The sequence below is a fragment of the Equus przewalskii genome, chromosome 2 (assembly GCF_037783145.1).
Source record: "Equus przewalskii isolate Varuska chromosome 2, EquPr2, whole genome shotgun sequence".
In the NCBI taxonomy this organism is placed as follows: Eukaryota; Metazoa; Chordata; class Mammalia; order Perissodactyla; family Equidae; genus Equus; species Equus przewalskii.
In genome coordinates, this window is record NC_091832.1 from 113,574,927 (window position 1) to 113,595,244 (window position 20,318).

Here is a 20,318-nt window from a genome sequence, read left to right on the forward strand (position 1 = left end):
CTGATTGGGATTGCATTGAATTTGTAGATTGCTTTAGGTAGTATGGACATTTTAAATATATTTATTCTTCTAATCCATGTGCATGGAATATCTTTCCATTTCTTTATGTCATTATTGATTTCTTTCAATCATATCTTATAGTTTTCACTGTATAGGTCTTTCACCTCCTTGATTAAATTTACTCCTAGATATTTTATTCTTTTTGTTGTGGTTGTAAATGTGATTGTATTCTTGAGTTCTCTTTCTCTTAGTTTGTTATTAGAGTGTAGAAATGCAACTGATTTTTGTAAGTTGATTTTGTACCCTGTAACTTTGCTGTAGTTGTTGATTATCTCTAGTAGTTTTCTGATGGATTCCTTAGGGTTTTCTATGTCTAAAATCATGTTGTCTGCAAACAGTGAGAGTTTCACTTCTTAATTGCCTATTTAGACTCCTTTTATTTCTTTTTCTTACCTAATTGCTCTGGCTGAAACCTCCAGTACTATGTTGAATAAGAGTGGTGAGAGTGGGCACCCTTGTCTTGTTCCTGTTCTCAGAAGGATGGCTTTCAGATTTTCCCCATTGACTATGATGTTGGCAGTGGTTTTATCATATATGGCCTTTATTATGTTGAAGTACTTTCCTTCTATATCCATTTTATTGAGAGTTTTTTTTTATCATAAATGGATGTTGGATCTTGTCAAATGCTTTCTCTGCCTCTATTGAGATGATCATGTGGTTTTTAGTCCTCATTTTGTTAACGGTGTATCACATTGATTGATTTGTGGATGTTGAACCATCCCTGTGTCCCTGGTATCAATCCCACTTGATCATGGTATATGATCTTTTTGATGTATATTGCTGTATTTAGTTTGCCAATATATTCACCAGCGATATTGGCCTATAATTTTCCTTCTTTGTGTTGTCCTTGTCTGGCTTTGGCATCAGGGTGATGTTGGCCATGTAGAATGAGAAGACAGAAGTGTTCTGTCTTCCTCAGTTTTTTGGAGTAGTTTGAAAAGGATAGGTATTAAATCTTCTTTGAATGTTTGGTAGAATTCTCCAGAGAAGCTATCTGGTCCTGGACTTTTATTTTCGGGGAGGTTTTTGATTTGTGTTTCAATCTCTTTACTTGTGATTGGTCTATTCAGATTCTCTATTTCTTCTTGGTTCAGTTTTGGGAGGTTGTATGAGTCTAAGAATTTATCCATTTCTTCTAGATTGTCCACTTGGTTGGCATATAGTTTTTCATAGTATTCTCTTATAACCCTTTGTATTTCTATGGTATCCATTGTAATTTCTCCTCTTTCACTTCTAATTTTATTTATTTGAGTCTTCTCTCTTTTTTTCTCAGTGAGTCTGGCTAAGGATTTGTCAATTTTGTTTATCTTCTGAAAGAACCAGCTCTTTGTTTCATTGATCCTTTCTACTGTTTTGTTTTTAAATTTCAATTTCATTTATTTCTGCTCTAATTTTTATTATCTCCCTTCTGCTGACTTTGGGCTTTGTTTGCTCTTCTTTTTCTAATTCTGTTAGGTGTAGTTGAAGATTGCTTATTTGAGATTTTTCTTGTTTGTTAAGCTAGTTCTGTATTGCTATGTATTTCCCTCTTAGGACCACTTTTACTACATCCCATATGAGTTGGTATGGTGTATTTTCATTCTCATTTGTCTCCAAATATTTTTGATTTCTCCTTTAATTTCTTCAATGATCCATTGACTATTCAGTAGTGTGTTGTTTAGTCTCCACATTTTTGGCCCTTGCCCAGCTTTTCTTCTTTTTTTTTTTCTTGAGGAAGATTAGCCCTGAGATAACTACTGCCAATCCTCCTCTTTTTTGGTGAGGAAGACTGGCCCTGAGCTGACATCCATGCCCATCTTCCTCTACTTTATATGTGGGATGCCTACCACAGCATGGCTTTTGCCAAGCGGTGCCATGTCCGCACCCAGGATCCAAACCAGTGAACCCTGGGCCACCAAGAAGGGGAACATGCGAACTTAGCTGCTGCACCACCCAGCCGGCCCCCTGTTCTCTTTGTCTACATGTTTAACTTCCACCTTTGAGTGGAGTCATACAGAGATTGTCTTTCTCTATCTGGCTTATTTCACTTAACATAATACCCTCAAGGTCCATCCATGTTGTTGTGAATGGGACGATTTTATCCTTTTTATGGCTGAGTAGTATTCCATTGTATATATATACCATATCTTCTTTATCCAATCATCAGTTGATGGGCACTTAGGTTGCTTCCATGTCTTGGCTATTGTGAATAATGCTGCAATGAACATAGGGGTGCGTGGGACTTTTGGAATTGCTGATTTCAAGTTCTTTGGATAGATACCCAGTAGTGGGATGGCTGGGTCATATGGTATTTCTATTTTTAACTTTTTGAGAAACCTCCATACTGTTTTCCATAGTGGCTGCACCAGTTTGCATTCCCACCAGCTGTGTATGAGGGTTCCTTTTTCTCCACACCCTCTCCAACATTTGTTACTTTTTGTTTTGGTTATTTTTGCCATTCTAATGGGTGTAAGGTGATATCTTAGTGTAGTTTTGATTTGCATTTCCCTGATGATCAGTGATGATGAGCAGCTTTTCATGTGCCTATTGGCCATCCGTATATCTTCTTTGGAGAAACGTCTGTTCATGTCCCCTGACCATGTTTTGATCAGGTTGTTTGATTTTTTTGTTGTTGGGTTGTGTGAATTCTTTATATAGTATGGAGATTAACCGTTTGTTGGATATACGATTTGCAAATATTTTTTCCCAATTGGTGGGTTGTTTTTTTGTTTCAGTCCTGTTTTCCCTTGCCTTGAAGAAGCTCTTTAGTCTGATGAAGTCCCATTTGTTTATTCTTTCTATTGTTTCCCTTGTCCGAGAAGACGTGGTGTCTGAAAAGATCCTTTTGATACTGATGTCAAAGAGAGTACTGCCTATATTTACTTCTAGAAGCCTTATGGTTTCAGGCCTTACCTTTAGGTCTTTGATCCATTTCGAGTTTATTTTTGTGAATGGTGAAAAAGAATGGTCAATTTTCATTCTTTTACATGTGGCTTTCCAGTTTTCCCACCACCATTTGTTGAAAAGACTTTCTTTTTTCCATTGTATGCCCTCAGCTCCTTTGTCGAAGATTAGCTGTCTATAGATGTGTGGTTTTATTTCTGGGCATTCAATTCTGTTCCATTGATCTTTGCACCTGTTTTTGTACTCTTTCCAGATTTTTGCCACTGTAAATAATATTGTGACAAAGATCCTTAAACATCAATCTTTGTCTTTCTTTCTGATTCTTTCCTCGGGAAAAAGCCCTAGGCCTAGTATAAAAGATATGAACATTTTTAAGCTTCCTCATATGCTTTGCAAAATTGCCCTTCAGAAAGGTTCTGCCAGGGTGCACTCTGCTGAGTAATCTAAAAAAGCAGCTGAGGACATTTTTTGATTCAAGTCAATGAAGAGACATGGAGACTAGACAGGCAAGAACTTTAGATTGCTCAGCCTGAGATGAAAATTTAGCTGTAGACTATTAGAAAAGAAAAAATCAAGTAGAATGAAGACGGAAGGTGAGCACTGAAAGTTAAAAGGCAACAAAACATTCAGTAGAGATTCTTTAATGCTTAAACCTCTGATAAGGACTTGAGTAATGTGAATGTGTAATTAGCATATATAGCTCAACTGTGTATAGGCTGGACCACATATTTCTTCACACTGAGGTAACGTTTACCTGTGCATGTGGACCATGTATTCCAATTGTAATGGACAGGAGAGGATACAGAGTTTCTTGAGAAGAAATGAAACATACTTTTTACCCTATGGTAGCAGTACAATGAGGCTACTGCACCCTTTATTATCACAGAATTAACACAAACTGGCATTGGGAAAAATGTAAACTAGGTTTTCAGACTAAAAAGTAGCTGACTATTCTCCAAGATGAGGACTATGAAAAATGCAAAAATTGAAACCTATTCATGTATTGACATTGAACAAATTGCTTCAAAATTATTTAGGAAAACTATGTTTGGGGAGCCATAGTTTCTTTAGTTTTCTGGCTCTTTAATTCCCATTTGAGGTGGGAGAAGACGTTTTAGAGACTGGATGTTCACTGAGCTCCTGCTCTGTTCCTCGCCCAGAGCTGGAGCTGTAAGATCATAAGAGGGAAGGGCAGGTGAGGGCTGCGGCATCAGCAGGCCCTGAGTGGGGGTAAGGCATGTAGAAGAGCCGTCACAGCCTTTGCAGGTAGACACACTTGCCCAGATTTGAATCACAGCTGACTCCACTTCCTGGCTGTGTGGCCTCACTTCTGAGTTTCAGTGTCCTCTTTAAGATGAGATTTAGTGCAGAGCTGTAATGATATTAAACGAGATAGTGCACATAAAGAGGCTAACACTGTTCCTAATAAATCTCGATGCTAAATGTATGGTAGCTATTGCTTTCATATGTCTTTAGGGGCAATTTGATTAGTGATAAATAGTAACATCAGTATTTTATGAACATTTAATGAGCCCTCAACATAAGATAATATGTATTTAAAAATTCTCTATAAAATGCATTATATAAAAAAGTCTTTTAGCTACATTCCATTTACTTTGAGTTTTGGCATTTTACATTGAATTATATAACTATAAAATATACTGTTACACGAAATTAATTTTCATAACATAAATATTATATGAAACCTTACTTTATATTCTTCTTTCTAAATAATCAGAATCTGTTTTACCTTGTGTTCTTTAAAGGCTTCTCGGTCTTGGATTTGAAAAGTTTGTCAGAGTTGGAAGTGTTAGGAAGATTGCCAAGCCAATTTTACCTTATAGGTAAGAATGCTAAATTCTGGAAGTTGCTGAATGTTCAGAAAAGTATAATAGTTTTATGTAACTCTTACCCTAAAATTGGTTTTTGAAGAAGAGTGAAGAAAGCCTTATCTTTTTTTTGGTTGACTTAGAAAATCTGTGTTTTACTTTTTATGGTATTATGAAAAATGGAATAAATTATATAATTCTGTTTTTAGCTTGCATGCTGGCTCAGAAAATGAAAATGAGCAATTAAAAGAACTACATGCATTGATGAAAGAAGACCTGACTCCTGTGGAAAAAGTCTATGTGAGGAAAAGTATTGAGCAGCATAAACTGGGAACCAATAAAACCCTCCTGAAGCAGGTGAGGGGCAACAGCTTCCGTTGGTTTCTTTATCATTTATATATGCTATTCAGATTTATTTTAGTCGTGTTGATGGAGGATATTTCCTTTAAATTACCACAAACGACTATGATAGCTTAGATTTAATGTGCATGTCTATCCAGTGCTTGTTATTTTATTGTAAAGCATTCTTTAAATTTGTGAACAAATCCAACTCACCATGACTGAATCACATCCTTTCTCCCTTTGTCTGTTTGATTATCTTTTAGTAAGCTTAAAGAGGAAAGGGAAGAGGTAGGAATCAACTCCTGGCAAATTAAATGAAACTTGGCTTTTTTTTCTCTGGAAGAAATAGAGGAAGAGAAAGTCTGACCCTGGGCAAAATATCCAAGTGAAATTTGTCTTTAATTTAGGAGAGCTCCTAGAAAGCCAAGCCTTTCAAAGTCTGTCTATATCCAAGAATATAGGAGGCTCAGACACTTGCTTCTGTATTAGGAGCCAAGACTGGACATACAGGATCCCAGGCTATAACAAGTAGCATCATCCCCTTTATCAGCTTCTGATCCAGGGCAGCTTGGGCATCAGCTGGTAGGGGAAAAGAAGCCAATTAGTAGCTTCCTCCCATGAAAGGAGAGCATGGGGAAAAGTAAAGGGATGGAGGGGAAGAAGCTTGTTGGCTTCTTGGACCATGTGGACGTTGGTCATTTTCTGCAAGAGATTCAGGAAAATCAGCATGCTTGGGACCCTCTATTGGTCAGCTATTGCTGAAATAATGCTGCTTAACAAATAAAATCTCAGTACTTTAAGACAACAAACCTAGGACTCTACAGATCAGTTGGCATGACTCAGCTTAAGGCTATGGGTCAGGTCTCTCATTCTGGAACAGTTGCCTGTGGCATGATGGCCTTCTCCTGATAGATGGCAGAAGTGCAAGAGAGCAGGCTAGGTCACACAAATGCATTTAGAGCTTCTGTTCATCTCATGTCCTCTAACACTCCATTTGCTATAAGAGGTCATATGGCCACGCCCAACATCGTGGGGACAGGGAAATATACTCCACCTATTTCTCTGGTGGGAAGCACTGCAAAGTCACATGGCAGAGGGTGTGGATGTGCCACACTCTCACAGAGAGGAAGGGGAAATTGGAAATATAACCAGTCTGCAACATGTCCTTAGAAGGCTCCAGACTAGCTTTCTATTATCTGAGTTACAGAGTAACTGACTCTACTCCCTTCTTCCCAACCAAATCCAGAAGGGCTTGGTTTGACTGTGTTCAATTAATGCCAATTAGTCATTTATGTAAACTATTTACCATTTTACTCACTTATCCAACACAATAGTGATATGTAAGAATTAATGGTTTCTTTGATAACTTTCTAAGTGAAAGCTGAGTTACCATAATCTGCTACTCATTGGTATTGCCTGTTCACAAATGAAAACTCTTAGAGGAAACTTTTTTTACAGGTTTTCTCTAACAAACTTCCAAGGTCCGGTTAGACCTGACACATTGCTAAAGTGACATATCTTTACAATGAAACTTATTTTTAAAGAAAAAGCTTATTAGTTCTTTAGGTTTTCGTATTAGATATTTAAGTGAAAAAATTGCTTCCTGATTCATAACTCTAGGGTTCTCATTCTAAGGTTGTTTTTGTCAGATACAGTTACCAGAAATTAGATAGCGGATGGTATTTGAGAGTAGTACCAAGAGCAGTGTATATTGCTACAAGGGTGTCCTTTCCTGGATCGTTTTAGAAGAACCGAATTTTTAAAAACTGTGGAGTTTCTAATATAAATATGGCATTAGGATTTTTGTTTTTGTTTTTAACAAAGGAAGGGAAACCTGACAAAGGTCTTATATGTGATGAATATTATTTATTATTAAAGAAAATAATGTGTTTAGAATATTTTCTTGTTTCACAGGATCTGTGGAGGCAGCATTTAATTTGTAAAGCATATGTATGTGTGTGTGTGTGTAGATGTGTGCACAGACCATTAGTAGACTGTGCAGTAGACTGCTAGGCCGATGCCCACATCCACTTAGAAAATTCATCGATTTTCCTCTTATTTATGTTTAGTTCCAGAGATAAAATATTAGCTTTTATCAGGCCTTTTGCCTTGAGACTTAGAAGATTCGAATATACTTACAGGCTACAAGTCCACTTAAACTTACTGTTGTTCAGAATTAGTTAGCCATCTTTATCTTCTTAAATAAGTCAGAATACTAGTGTGCTTGAAGTTTAAGCAAAGGACCGTTCGTTAGCGTGTTCAGTGCTCCTTGTGGAGAGCTCTGGCCTGTGTTGATAACAATGCATGTTGTGTTTATTCAGCCTCATCTAGAAGGATAAAATGTGTACATTACCTTAATGTTTTAAAAATCCTTGATATAATACTTTCCTTCCGAATATCAAAATGTGCCTTTTATTTGTTCTTATTAATGGGCTTGTGGCCTATATTCTGTGATTTCCATTTCTAATGTGGGAGTAATGAAATGTGGAAATAAAGTGACCCATGATTTCTGATTGTCACTAATTAGGCCTAGCTCATTTCTGATTTTAGCCTGCAAGTTCTTTGGTAAAAACATTCTCTTACCTTTTTTAATGGTTGTTAATCAGTACCATTCTTGTAATAAAGGTTCGAGTAGTTGGAGCTACCTGTGCGGCCTGCCCGTTCCCGTGCATGAATGAGCTTAAATTTCCTGTGGTTGTGCTGGATGAGTGTAGTCAGATAACTGAGCCGGCCTCTCTCCTGCCTATTGCAAGGTAACCTAAAAGATTCTTTTCCAAAGGGCACTCAGATGTCACAATTATTTCAAACATTTCCTCAGCTTAAACTCTTACCATACTTTTGTGAAAATTTTTAGCAATTCAAGTACTAAACTTATTTTTTAATAGAATGCAGAGGGAAATTTGGGGGGGATTCAGTGTATCAAAATTTTGTTAGGGGGCCAGCCAGGTGACGCAGCGGTTAAGTGTGCACGTTCTGCTTCAGCGGCCCAGGGTTTGCCGGTTCGAATCCTGGATGCGGACATGGCACTGATTGTCAAGCAATGCTGTGGTAGCCGTCCCACATAGAAAGTAGAGGAAGATGGGCACGGATGTTAGCTCAGGGCCAGTCTTCCTCAGCAAAAATAGGAGGATTGGCAGATGTTAACTCAGGGCTAGTCTTCCTCAAAAAAAAAAATTAAAAAAAAAATTTGTTAGATCACGGTTTAGATATTTGGATCACATAACCCTGAAAGCCTTGATAGCACTAGTGCTAGGATTCTACTGGAACCCTGCAGATTTCTCACCTGGATTAAAGGTCCTCTTTAGTCATAGTTTTGAGAATCTAACTCTACTGAAGAATGTGCTTCAGTTCCCTTACCTTGATATAATTCCAGTGTTTAGGTTCTGAAAATAATGTAAGATTATGAAAGGATATAGAGTGTATAAAGAAAACTCAGTTGAAAATGAAAATTTGTCTACTAAAATTGAGAACACCATGCAATATTCTAAGCTGACTCAGCCAATTGAAACCTTGTACTTCTAAAGTATCTCTTACGGAGGAATCCTAAAGGTGGGGAAAGAGTAAGAGACTTGGACTCAGTAGGCCTGAGTTCTGGTGCTTGCTCTGTCCCAGTTAATGAGGGAGTAGGGTACCAACGGTCATGATTCCCCCAGGAGTTGGAAGCTTCCTGCATCGTGGGGCTTTCACTGTTTAAACTGGGACAGTCCTGGGCAAACCAGGATGAGTTGGTCACCCTACTCAGGAGCCAGTGTGGAGGAAGGGTGAGGCCCTGCACGAAGGGTGGAGGCGTGACACTTGTGGAGCACCTACTCTATACTAAACACATTGCATGCTTGATTAAATCCTTCCAACAGCCATGCAGGGTGGTATTACCTCCAGGTTACCAATAAAAATACTGAAGCCCGGAGAGATTAGAAAACTTGCTGTGTCCATGGAATACAACAGAGCTGAGATTTGGATATAGGTTTTTCTATAAAACTTTGACTTTTTCCCATTATATCCCACCTCTATTTAGAAAGACATTTAGCCTAATTTACTGAGCCTGAGAGCCTAATTTACTTCATCTCTAAAGCAAGGCTTTAAGCCAAATGACTCCTAAGAAAGCTTCCAAGTCTAAAAGTTTATTGATTCTAAAAATCACTGTTTCTCAAAGTGTGTTCTGTGAAATACCAATTCCATGCAGGGGCGGGGGACACTTAATAGGTTTTATGTGGAAAAGAATAAAGTTATGTAAAGGATTCTTTACTGCATAACTGTTCAAAGCCTTTTAATACACTTATTAGCACTACTAAGCCTTGTTAGTTCTCAGAACACTTCATGGTATTCGAATTCTTTGAAATAGATTTTAGAAAATAGTGCAATAAATGATGTGAATGCATGCTTTTCTCATTGCTTAGATTAATTTTTGGAATTCTGTCTTTAGGTTTGAGTGTGAAAAGCTCATTCTTGTTGGAGATCCCAAACAGCTTCCTCCTACTCTTCAGGGTTCTGATGCAGCTCATGAAAATGGATTGGAACAAACTCTTTTTGATCGACTTTGCTTAATGGTAACACTGCTAAATTCATATAGATTTATCATTTATTGTTTATATATTGTGTAGATTCCAATTTCTTTACATCTTCACCAACGCATTTTTTTTTTTTTGATAATAGCTACCCTAATGGACATGAAGTGGAATCTCATTGTGATTTCCCTAGTGACTAATGATGTTGAGGATTTTTTCATGCACTGATCATTAGAAAAACGTCTATTCAAGTTCTTTGCCCTTTTTTTTTTTTTTTGAGTATTGGCACCTGAGCCAACATCTGTTGCCAGTCTTTTCCTGTATTTTTTTCTTCTCCCCGAAGTCCCCCAGCATACAGCTGCACACTCTAGTTGTAGGTCCCTCTGGTTCCGCTATGTGGGACACTGCCCCAGCATGGCCTGATGAGTGGTACCAGGTCCATGCCCAGGATCTGAACCAGCAAAGCCCTGGGCCACCTAAGCAGAACACATGAACCCAACCACTCAGCCATGGGGCCAATTTTGAATTGGGTTGTTTATTGTGTTGTTGTTGAGTTCTAGGAGCTCTTTATATATTTTAGATATTAATCCCTTATTAGATATATGATTTGCAAATATTTTCTTCAATCCTATAGATTGTCTTTTTGTTTTCTTGATAGTATCCCTTGATGCACAGAAGTTTATAATTTTGATGAAGTTCAATTCATCTATTTTTTTCTTGTGTGGTTCATGCTTTTGGTGTCATGTCCGTGAAACTGTTGCCAAATCCAATGTTGTGAAGATTTCCCCCAGTGTTTTCTCCTAAGAGTTTTATAGTTTTGGCTCTTACATTTAAGTCTTTCATCCATTTTGAGTTAATTTTTGCGTATAGTATAAGGTAAGAGACCAACTTCATTCTTTTCCATATAGATGTCCAGTTTTTTCAGTGCCATTTGTTGAAAAGACTGTCTTTTCCCCATTGAGTGGTTTTGGTGCCCTTGTCAAAAATCAATTGACTATATGTGTGCACGTTTATTTCTGGGATCTCTGTTCTATTCCATCAGTCTTTGTGACTTCATTACTTTTTATGTACCACAAGTTCTTATCTATTCATCATTACTATTGTTTTGATGCAATAATCTAAATCAAGCTATTTTTATAAGCAGAAAATTAAAATAGTACAGCCAAAAGAATTGTAAAAAATTTTTTGCCAAAAGAAAAATTTTATCATTGTTGCTAGTTTAAATTGCATTTAAGGAGTTATTTTGCTGAACTTTCAATAATCCGTAATTTCTTAACAGAGGAAGAAAAACTGAAATGAAACTAAAAAAATTATTAAATCTCAAGTAAATATTTTTTCACCCATAACAGATATTATTCCCTAAAAATCCCTCTAACAAGAGATTTTGGACAGACTGGGTTGATTTCTCTGCTCTGGGAGGAAGAGACATTAGTGCTCTCATGCTTTTTTCCCCTCTTTCTCACCCCCTCCCATGTTCCTATTTTGTTACATATATTGTTATTATTTTTGTTCTACAATCAGAATTTGTACAATTATTTAGAATCAGTTCTGTATTTAAAGATTCAGTACTTAGCTTCTTCATTCATCTGAGTGCCTTGGACTTCGTCATCCGTTTATTTTTTTCAGGAATGGCTCATAGATGCTTACCTTCCTGAATTCTTTTTATGTTTAAAAGATCTATTGCCTTTAAATGTAAATGGCACCTTGGCCTATTGGATAGTTGCATGGATGATTACTGTGAATTCTAGGGCCAGCCTGATTACTTTTCTACCTGGATGCAAGAACTCTTTCTATAACCTGTGACTGTAAAGTTGATAAATTTACTACAATATATGTGGACCTGGAGTGTTCTGTATCTCTTCGTCCTGTAATATAAATTTTCTCAAAGTGGAGATTCTGTTCTTTGTTTCAGGAAAGTTTTTTGTTCCATTTGGTGGGTTTTCTATCAATGTCTTAGTCAGCTCAGGCTGCTATAACAAAATACTGTAGGCTTAACCAACAGACATTTATTTCTCACTGTTCTGGAGTCTGAGAAGGCCAAGATCAAGGTGCCCTCAGATTCACTTCCTGGTAAGGGCTGTCTTCTTGGCTGTGCCCTCACATGGTGGAGAGAAAGAAAACTCTGGTCTTTTCCTCTTATAAAAAAGGCACTAATCTCATCATGAGGACCCCACCCTCGTGACCTCATCTAAACCTAATTACCTTCCAAATGCCCCACCTCCAAATACCATCTGGGGTTTAGAGGTTCAGCATATGAATGGGGGGCATAAACATTGAGTCCATAACACAGAGGTACCCCAGTTATTCTTATATTGGGTGTCTTTATCTGTCTTCCATTTGTATTACTTTAATTTCATCTGCATTATCTGTGAAGCCTTTTCTTCTATGTCAGAAATTTTATTTCTGTTCCCCTTATGTTGAGTGTGAAGTTGCATTCAGTTTTGAGTTGGGTTATACTGAGTTTTGTGATGAAAATTCTATTTGTTTTTTGCTGCTTGTAGTTTATCAGTTCTTTAATGATATTTTTTTAGTTGTTTATTCTTTAGGATTGAAATTTCCCTTTTAATCTCGTTATCTTTTCATCATCACACCTTTGAGATTTTGTTTCACTGAATCATATTCTGATTGTATACTAAAGCTTGAAAACTTGTGGAAAATTTCCTTCTGGTTCTGGCTATATTTTTGTCTAGGCTGTGTTCTACATGTATCTGTTGCATTGTCTTCCTTGACTTTATTAATTTTGAGGCTCCATAACATTTGCACAGTTGCCATTCCTCTTTCATTTCCTGATGTTCTCTAGTGGGCATCTCTCTCAGATTTGTGTTCTGTGTTCTCTCTGTTTTCCCAGTACCCTGAAAATATGCTGGTGGGAGACGAGGAGGGGTGGGATTGGACTAGAGCTCAGTAAGAATATGTGCTGTCTGCATTAGCTTACATGGGCTCTCTCACTTCTAAGGTTTTGTTAAATTCGCTGCACCAGAATTCGCTCCACATGGTTGGCAGTGTTGTCCCTTTCCCAGATGAGGGATGTTCTGGAGCCTGAGGTGTCCCATCATTTTGATGTTTGGTCCTCAGAGCCTTCACTTCCACCAAAAACCTCTCAGTTCACTTGCTCTGTTTCATTTTCCTTCTTAGGAGCCATTTCCATTATATGACTTCTGGAGAAATTAGGAATCTCGCTACACTGCATTTCTCCTTTCCACCCCAGAAACTTGTTTCTTTCTTGACGACAACCACATTTTAAAGTTTATGTCATTGGGTTGGCTGTAAATCCTTCTTTCGGCCTGGCTGCTGAACTTTTCCTTTGCTGTTGTTTTTAGTGTTTGTTGTTGTTCCTTTAGATATTGGAGAATGGATTCTGCAAGGTGGCTTTTCCTGCCACCTTCTTAATTCGGAAATTCTCCCTACGTTGAGTTTCAAGTGACAGTGAGATTTTAATTGAGTTCTACTTAATTTTGTGAAGACCCAAGCTCTCAGTTGTCTTGAGCTTTTAATTGTAATTGAATTGCAAAACTTTCTACCCCTTCCGTGATAAGTCACTGTCCAGGCTCCTTTGAATCAAACTTTTTTAATGACTTCTTAAAAATCTTAATTTAAAAAATTATTTAAATTCTTGGGTCTGGCCTTATGGTTAAGTTTGGTGTGCTCCACTTTGGCGGCCTGGGTTCAGTTCCTGGGTGCAGACCTATACCTCTCATCAGTGGCCATGGTGGGGTGGCAACCCACATATACATTAGAGGAAGATTGGCACGGATGTTAGGTCAGGGCGAATCTTCTTCAAGCAAAAAGAAGATCGGCAACAGATGTTAGCTCAGGGTGAATCTTCCTGAGGGAAAAAAAATCTTAAAACATTTTGAATAGGTAATTTTGTCACATGATTCAAAATTTAAGCAGAACCAAAAAGTATAGACAGTGAAAAGACTTCCACTCCTATCCCCCCAACTACTCAGTTCCTCTCCCTAAAAGCAACCGTCATCTTTTTCTTGTATCCTGCTAGCAATAATTTATGCCAATATAAGCAAATACATAAAATACTTTCCCCCGTTTTACAAATGGTAGCATATTATGTGTGCTGTTATGCCCTTCGCGCTTTCACCTCTCTGTTGTCGATGACTTTTAAAATATGAAGTAGACTTTTTTTTTTAAGATTTTATTTTTTTCCTTTTTCTCCCCAAAGCCCCCCAGTACATAGTTGTATATTCTTTGTTGTGGGTCCTTCTAGTTGTGGCATGTGGGACACTGCCTCAGCGTGGTTTGATGAGCAGTGCCATGTCCGCGCCCAGGATTTGAACCAACGAAACACTGGGCCGCCTGCAGCAGAGCGCGCGAACTTAACCACTCGGCCACGGGGCCAGCCCCTGAAGTAGACTTTTTAAGGGAATTTTAAAAGGACAAATAAAGGATAGACTAAAAAGTGATTTAGTTACAGAATGGAATAATATAAAACAATTAAGATGAATGAACCTGATCCATATAGAGAGTTCTCAAAAACATAGTGGATGTTGAAAGAAGCAAGGTACAAAGGGAGATTTACAGTAAAATATCCTTATGTGAATTTCAAAAGCCCAACAAATAATATATATTATTCATCAATGTGTGCCAGTGCAGTAAACACGTAAAACTCACGTGGGATGCCGTAAAAAAAAACTCGGCACTGGGGCTATTTCTGGGGAAGGTGGTAAAAGACAGGAGAGGGAGGGGCTTTCGCTTTGTATGTCGCATTTTATTTCTTAACAAAAGAGAGATCTGAAGCAAATATGACTAAATACTAATGTCACATTTTGTTTTTCTGTATATTTGAACTAGTTCAGAATTAGTTAAAAGCAAAAGAAATGAAAGTAATACCTACTACTCATGATAGAAAGTATGGAAACTACAGAAAAGTAAAAAGGTAAAAATACATCTATAATAACCTCACCACCTCCAAGAGAAAACCCTTTGTAATATTTCAGTGTTTTTTTCTTCCAGCTTTTATCCTAGGGGTGTATGTATGTATCAGGTATATGTATTTTTATATATTTTATGTATTTTATGGTGTGTGTGTGTGTGTTATATATATGTGGAATATTAAAAAGCCAAACTCAGAAACTAAGAGTAGAATGGTGGTTGCCAGGGGCTGGAGGGTGGGGAAATGGGGAGATGTTGGTCAAAGGGTACAAACTTCCAGTTATAAGAGGTGTAAGTTCTGGGATCTGTTGTACAGCACGGTGATTGTAGTTAATAATACTGCGTTATATACTTGAAAGTTGCTCAGGGAGTAGGTCTTAAATGTTCTTACTACTAAAAAGAAATGGTAGTTATGTGACGTGATGGAGGTGTTAGTTAAGGCTGTGGTGGAGGTCATTTTGCAATATATAAATGTATCAAATCAACACATTGTACACCTTAAACTTATACAGTGTTATATGTCAATCATATCTAAATAAAACTGGAAAATATGTATATATGTATTTTTACATAGTTGAGATCATACCGTTAATATAATTTCTATCCTATCTTTTTTTAACTTTACATTATAATAAATGATGTCCCTGTGTTATTACTAGCTTTGTAATCATTCACTGTTGTCATAAATATGTTTAATCACTGAATATTATGTTGTATGGATATACCATAATTTAGTCATTTCTCTAATGTTTTTGGGTTTTTTTTAAGATTTTATTTTTTTTTTCCTTTTTCTCCCCAAAACCCCCCAGTACATAGTTGTGTATTTTTCAGTTGTGGGTCCTTCTAGTTGTGGCATGTGGGATGCTGCCTCAGCATGGCTTGATGAGTGGTGCCATGTCCATGCCCAGGATTCAAACGAGGGAAACCCTGGGCCGCCGAAGCAGAGCGTGCGAACTTAACGACTTGGCCACAGGGCCAGCCCCTCTCTAATGTTGTTTTAAGTTATAAACAATGATCCTTTGAGCATTTTTATACCTAAAGCTTTTTGTCAGAGGTTTCCCATGCCCACCGACTTCAACTTATCCACATACTGTTGCCCTAAAGAGTACTGAGGATTGATGTTTTTCTTGCATGTTTTTCCCCCATAGAAGATACATTGTCTATGTGATCATTAATCCAACATTTTATTATGTATCATTATTATTAGAATATCTTGTAGCTATTCAAAATGTTGAAACAATACTACGGAACATTTTGCGAATAAAGAATGTGCTCCAGAAGAGCCCTAATGTAGATGGGACTTGACTTTATGAGGGCTTAACAAAATTAGAAACTTCTTTGAAGATTCAGAATGAAACATAGCTTGTACCCAAGGAGGAAAGTTAATAAATGAGTTATCAACAACACTTTCTAATGCTTTTAAAGATTCTTTTTCAATTAGTGTTAGACCAACTCCGCATAGATTATGAAAGCATAATGTTAGGTGCAAACTTCTTTTATATTTTATAATTTGGTGGTGTAATAATAGTTTACCAGGAATATTTTTAGTAATTTTTAAAAATTATTTTTATTTACAGTCTGTTTTATCATGGTTGTAATTCATTTACTAAGAGCAAAATATGGCTTTATTTTTATTTATTTGTTTGTTTATTTATTTGCTGGGAAAGATTTGCCCTGAGCTAACATCTATTGCCAATCTTCCCCTCTTTTTTTCCCTCCCCAAAGCCCCAGTACATGGTTGTATATTCTGGTTATAAGTGCTTCTAGTTCTTCTGTGTGAGCCACCACAGCATGGCCACTGACAGACAAGTGGTGTGGTTCCACGACCGGGAACTGAACGTGGGCCACCGAAGTGGAGTGTGCCAAACTTTAACCACTAGGCCATCAGGGCTGGTTCAATATGGCAATATTTTTAAATTTTAAAGTACTTTTTTTTCCTAAGAAAAAAAATGCTGTTTTAATTTTTTATTTTTCTGCATTTAACTTTCTAAGGGTCACAAGCCAGTTCTATTGAGAACCCAGTACCGTTGTCACCCTGCGATCAGTGCTATTGCTAATGATCTGTTTTATGAAGGAAACCTCATAAACGGTGTTTCGGAAACAGAGAGGAGCCCTTTATTGGAATGGCTACCAACGCTGTGTTTCTATAATGTCAAAGGACTGGAACAGGTAAATGACATTAATGCTGATGAGAGTCAACACGGTTTAGTTTCCTGGTTTAATTTCATTGTTGTTTGTATGATTTCCTTGGTCTTTCCATAGCCTTTCTGGGAAACAGAATTTAGGGTCTGTTTCTTATTCCAGATTGAAAGAGATAACAGCTTTCATAATGTGGCAGAAGCTGCTTTTACACTCAAGCTGATTCAATCACTGATTGCAAGTGGAATCTCGGGCTCTCTGATTGGGGTGATAACATTATACAAATCCCAGATGTACAAGGTTTGTATTACGTATTATGATATTTATCATCTATTAAATATTATAATTTTATATTACAGTATTTGATATTACATTTGTAGTAGTTTGGTTTGGTGCTTGAAAAACTTTGGGGACTATAGTTAATATATTAAAAAAGAAACATTCTGATTTTTGTCTGGTCTGGGTTTTTTTCTGTATAATTAAATGTAAACCTAACAAGGTTTAATTAAATTCACTTTACAGCTGTTGAGGCAAAAATGCAAATAAACAAATTAGAGGGAAGAAAATGTGGTGTATGCTTTGTGTTTTGGGACAGATGGGATTGAATCTCTGTTTTCCAGAATGTTCTTTCATTATTATTACATTTTATCAGTAAATCAAAGATAGATACCAGATATTAATATACACATGAGCCAATTACTTCTAACCAGTTTTTTTTTTAGTATTTTTCATCCGTTTCATTATTAGTTTATCAACTCTAAATTAGCATATCCAAATGAGTTCCCCAGGAATAGATAAGTCATCACTTTTGATTTTGTGTCATAATTTATATTGTCATCTAGTTGTTTATCTATCATTTTAGAAACTATCTAGCTAAATCTATGTGAGTCATAAAGAAAATGAAAATTATCCACTGTTTGTTAAATTGAAATGGTCACTGCGAGTAGGTTCAGGGCTTAAGTTCTTCATGGTCTCTGCACTGCCTGATCCCTGTCTTCTTCCCCCACAGCTGTGTCACTTACTGAGTGCCGTGGACTTCGACCATCCTCATCTTAAAGCTGTGCAGGTGTCCACCGTAGATGCTTTCCAGGGAGCTGAGAAGGAGATCATTATTCTGTCCTGTGTAAGGACGAGACAAGTAGGATTCATTGACTCAGAAAAGAGAATGAACGTTGCATTGACCAGAGGAAGGAGGCATTTGTTGATTGTGGGAAATTTAGCCTGTTTGAGGAAAAATCGACTATGGGGGCGTGTGATCCAACACTGTGAAGGTAAAATAAAAATGTGTTGAATTCAAGCATTTTGAATTAAAACTGACTTTTAGGTTAGTGCTTGGAGTGGTTCATGTAGGAACAGCTCCGAATTTGCCACTGTGGGAGATGACTGAAATGATAAATTGGGAACCACACTAAAGTATAGTTGGCTCATATTTTCTATCTTTTTAAGGAAGGGAAGGCGGATTACAACATGCAAGCCAGTGTGAACCACAGCTGAACCATCTCCTTAAAGATTATTTTGAAAAACAAGCAGACGAAAAACAGAAGAAGAAGAGTGAAAAAGATAAATCCAAAGATAAATCTCATTCACAAAAGGACGTGGTATAGATATTTTGTATTTATATAAATTCAAATTTATTTTACACTGTACATTTTTTATATTTTTACTACCCCAAAACACTTGTTATCGAAAAAGGTAGTTCATGATAGTTAAATAACATTAAAGAAACACATATAAAAAATTTGCTCTTCAAAAAAGTATACATTACTTATATTAAAATAGGCAGATGTTGAAGATATAAAATCTTACTAATAAAATTAAATTTTTTCTAAAAATTATGGCTTCTGTTTGCTAAGGAAATGAATTTGCAAGGGGCAGGACAAAGCCTTCCTGTGGAATGCCAATGTTACTTCAAAAATAAGTGACTATCTCGGGGTCGGCCCCATGGCCAAGTGGTTAAGTTCGCGCGCTCCGCTTGGTAGCCCAGGGTTTCGCCAGTTTGAATCCTGGGCGCCGACATGGCACCGCTCATCAAGCCATGATGAGGCGGCATCCCACATGCCACAATTTAGAAGGACCCACAACTAAAAATACACAACTATGTACCGGGGGGCTTTGTGAGAAAAAAAGGAAAAATTAAAAATCTTTAAAAAAAATAAATAAAAATAAGTGAATATCTCAAAAGCTTGTCTGTGAGAACGTGGCTACACAGTTATACCAACACACTCTTTCTGAACTATAGCTCTATCAGAATCTTTTAAAAATAAATATAATGCCCTGTCATTTTATAAGTAAAAACAGATTCAAAATAAAACTTTAAAGAAGTACAAAAGGAAGAAGAAAAACACTGAAAGCTCACTGCTGGAGACGGTAGGGCTCCACACTTGGCCGTGGTCAGTACCCAGCCCCAGACCTGGTAGAGCAGGTGCTCACTAAGTTTCTGTGGGATGAATGAACAAATGAATGAATGAAAGACGTCCTTTGGTTCATTTCCTTCTAGTCTTTTTCCTGTGCGTTTACTTGCATAATAGTTATTGGTATATATTTTTTAAAATTTGTATTATAAAAAGAATACATTCTCCTAGAAAATTTGGAAAATACAGAAGAGTATACAACAGAAGGCACCTATAGATCTGCTATCCAGAGATAGTCATTGCAAACATTTTGCTTCTGTCCCTTTTCTGTGGTGATATTCTGTATGTATATATGTAAATAAGTTAAACCATTTGTCATATGATTTTTAGACATTATTAACAAAGGAAGATTTATTCATCCTACATGGAAAAATGGCAAGGACTTGACTATAATTAATATCAATGAAATATTTGTCTTTCCCAATTAAAAAAATATCTCAGTGACCCAAGTCACTCAGTATTCATTTAAAAGATGCCAAAAATTGCTTACTTGAATTACTTTGCAATAAAAAATGACCAGTCTACCTCTATAAAACTCTTCTTTTATGTTTGGGAGAAAAATTAATCCAACAAATGAACAAAACTTGTTTTGTAATTCTCCAAGCCTTGTCCCAAATGTGTCCTTGATTGTGACAGCAGTAGCTCTTTAAAGCATTCATCCACCTGTGAAGTGAAAGTTATGACTTTCAACAGTTCCTTACACGGGTAAGGAGTCCTCGAAGGAAGGATTACAGAGCCACGCTTTACCTTTGAGCTGTACAATCTGACAATGCATATTTAAAGTGGATTCCTGAGTTTTGCTGCCCAAACTTCCCTATTTTTCATTTCTTAATTTTGAGTCAGTTCTTGGTCAGCTGGAGCTAAGTCTCAAGTAATTTTTTTTTCCCAAGAACAGTATTTTGATGATACATCTTCTGAGGCTCGGTGTATCTGAGGACATCTTTCTGTTCCCTACACTTATGAGTGCTATCTAAGCACTAGGGGGATTGCCCTTGGCCTCCCTTCCTGTTCATTGGGATGACGGTTGAATTTCCATCTCATGTCTACAACTGATGGCAGACAGATTTTGCACAGCTCCTGGTCTAACTCTTAGTTTTCATCTAACTACTCAAAGACTCTGATAACATCTTCTGCACTTGTGCTTGTGCTATCATTAGTTCCTCCCTCCACTCTGCCTCTCATTTTGTGAGTTTTCAAGAAATTTGCATTTCTGCAACGATGTAGGAAGAGGTCTTGATGGTGTAGAGCAGGATTTCTCAACT

General features: G+C 37.0%; 1 protein-coding gene across 8 annotated transcripts in view; it reads left to right on the top strand.

The window, feature by feature from the left end:
• ZGRF1 (zinc finger GRF-type containing 1) overlaps positions 1 to 18,477 on the top strand; it is a 71,180-nt gene extending 52,703 nt beyond the window's left edge. For 7 of the 8 annotated variants that reach the window (XM_070609371.1, XM_070609365.1, XM_070609367.1 and 4 more), the window contains 8 exons: positions 4,710 to 4,787; positions 4,982 to 5,129; positions 7,740 to 7,867; positions 9,538 to 9,661; positions 16,499 to 16,675; positions 16,811 to 16,945; positions 17,655 to 17,916; positions 18,092 to 18,477. In XM_070609371.1, the coding sequence (XP_070465472.1) occupies positions 4,710 to 4,787; positions 4,982 to 5,129; positions 7,740 to 7,867; positions 9,538 to 9,661; positions 16,499 to 16,675; positions 16,811 to 16,945; positions 17,655 to 17,916; positions 18,092 to 18,249 (1,210 nt within the window). In that variant the 3' untranslated portion in view covers positions 18,250 to 18,477. Of the gene's footprint in view, positions 1 to 4,709; positions 4,788 to 4,981; positions 5,130 to 7,739; positions 7,868 to 9,537; positions 9,662 to 14,425; positions 14,511 to 16,498; positions 16,676 to 16,810; positions 16,946 to 17,654; positions 17,917 to 18,091 lie in introns of all 8 variants that reach the window. The other variant, XR_011537279.1, reaches the window with a different exon arrangement.
• The last annotated feature ends 1,841 nt before the right edge of the window (positions 18,478 to 20,318 follow it).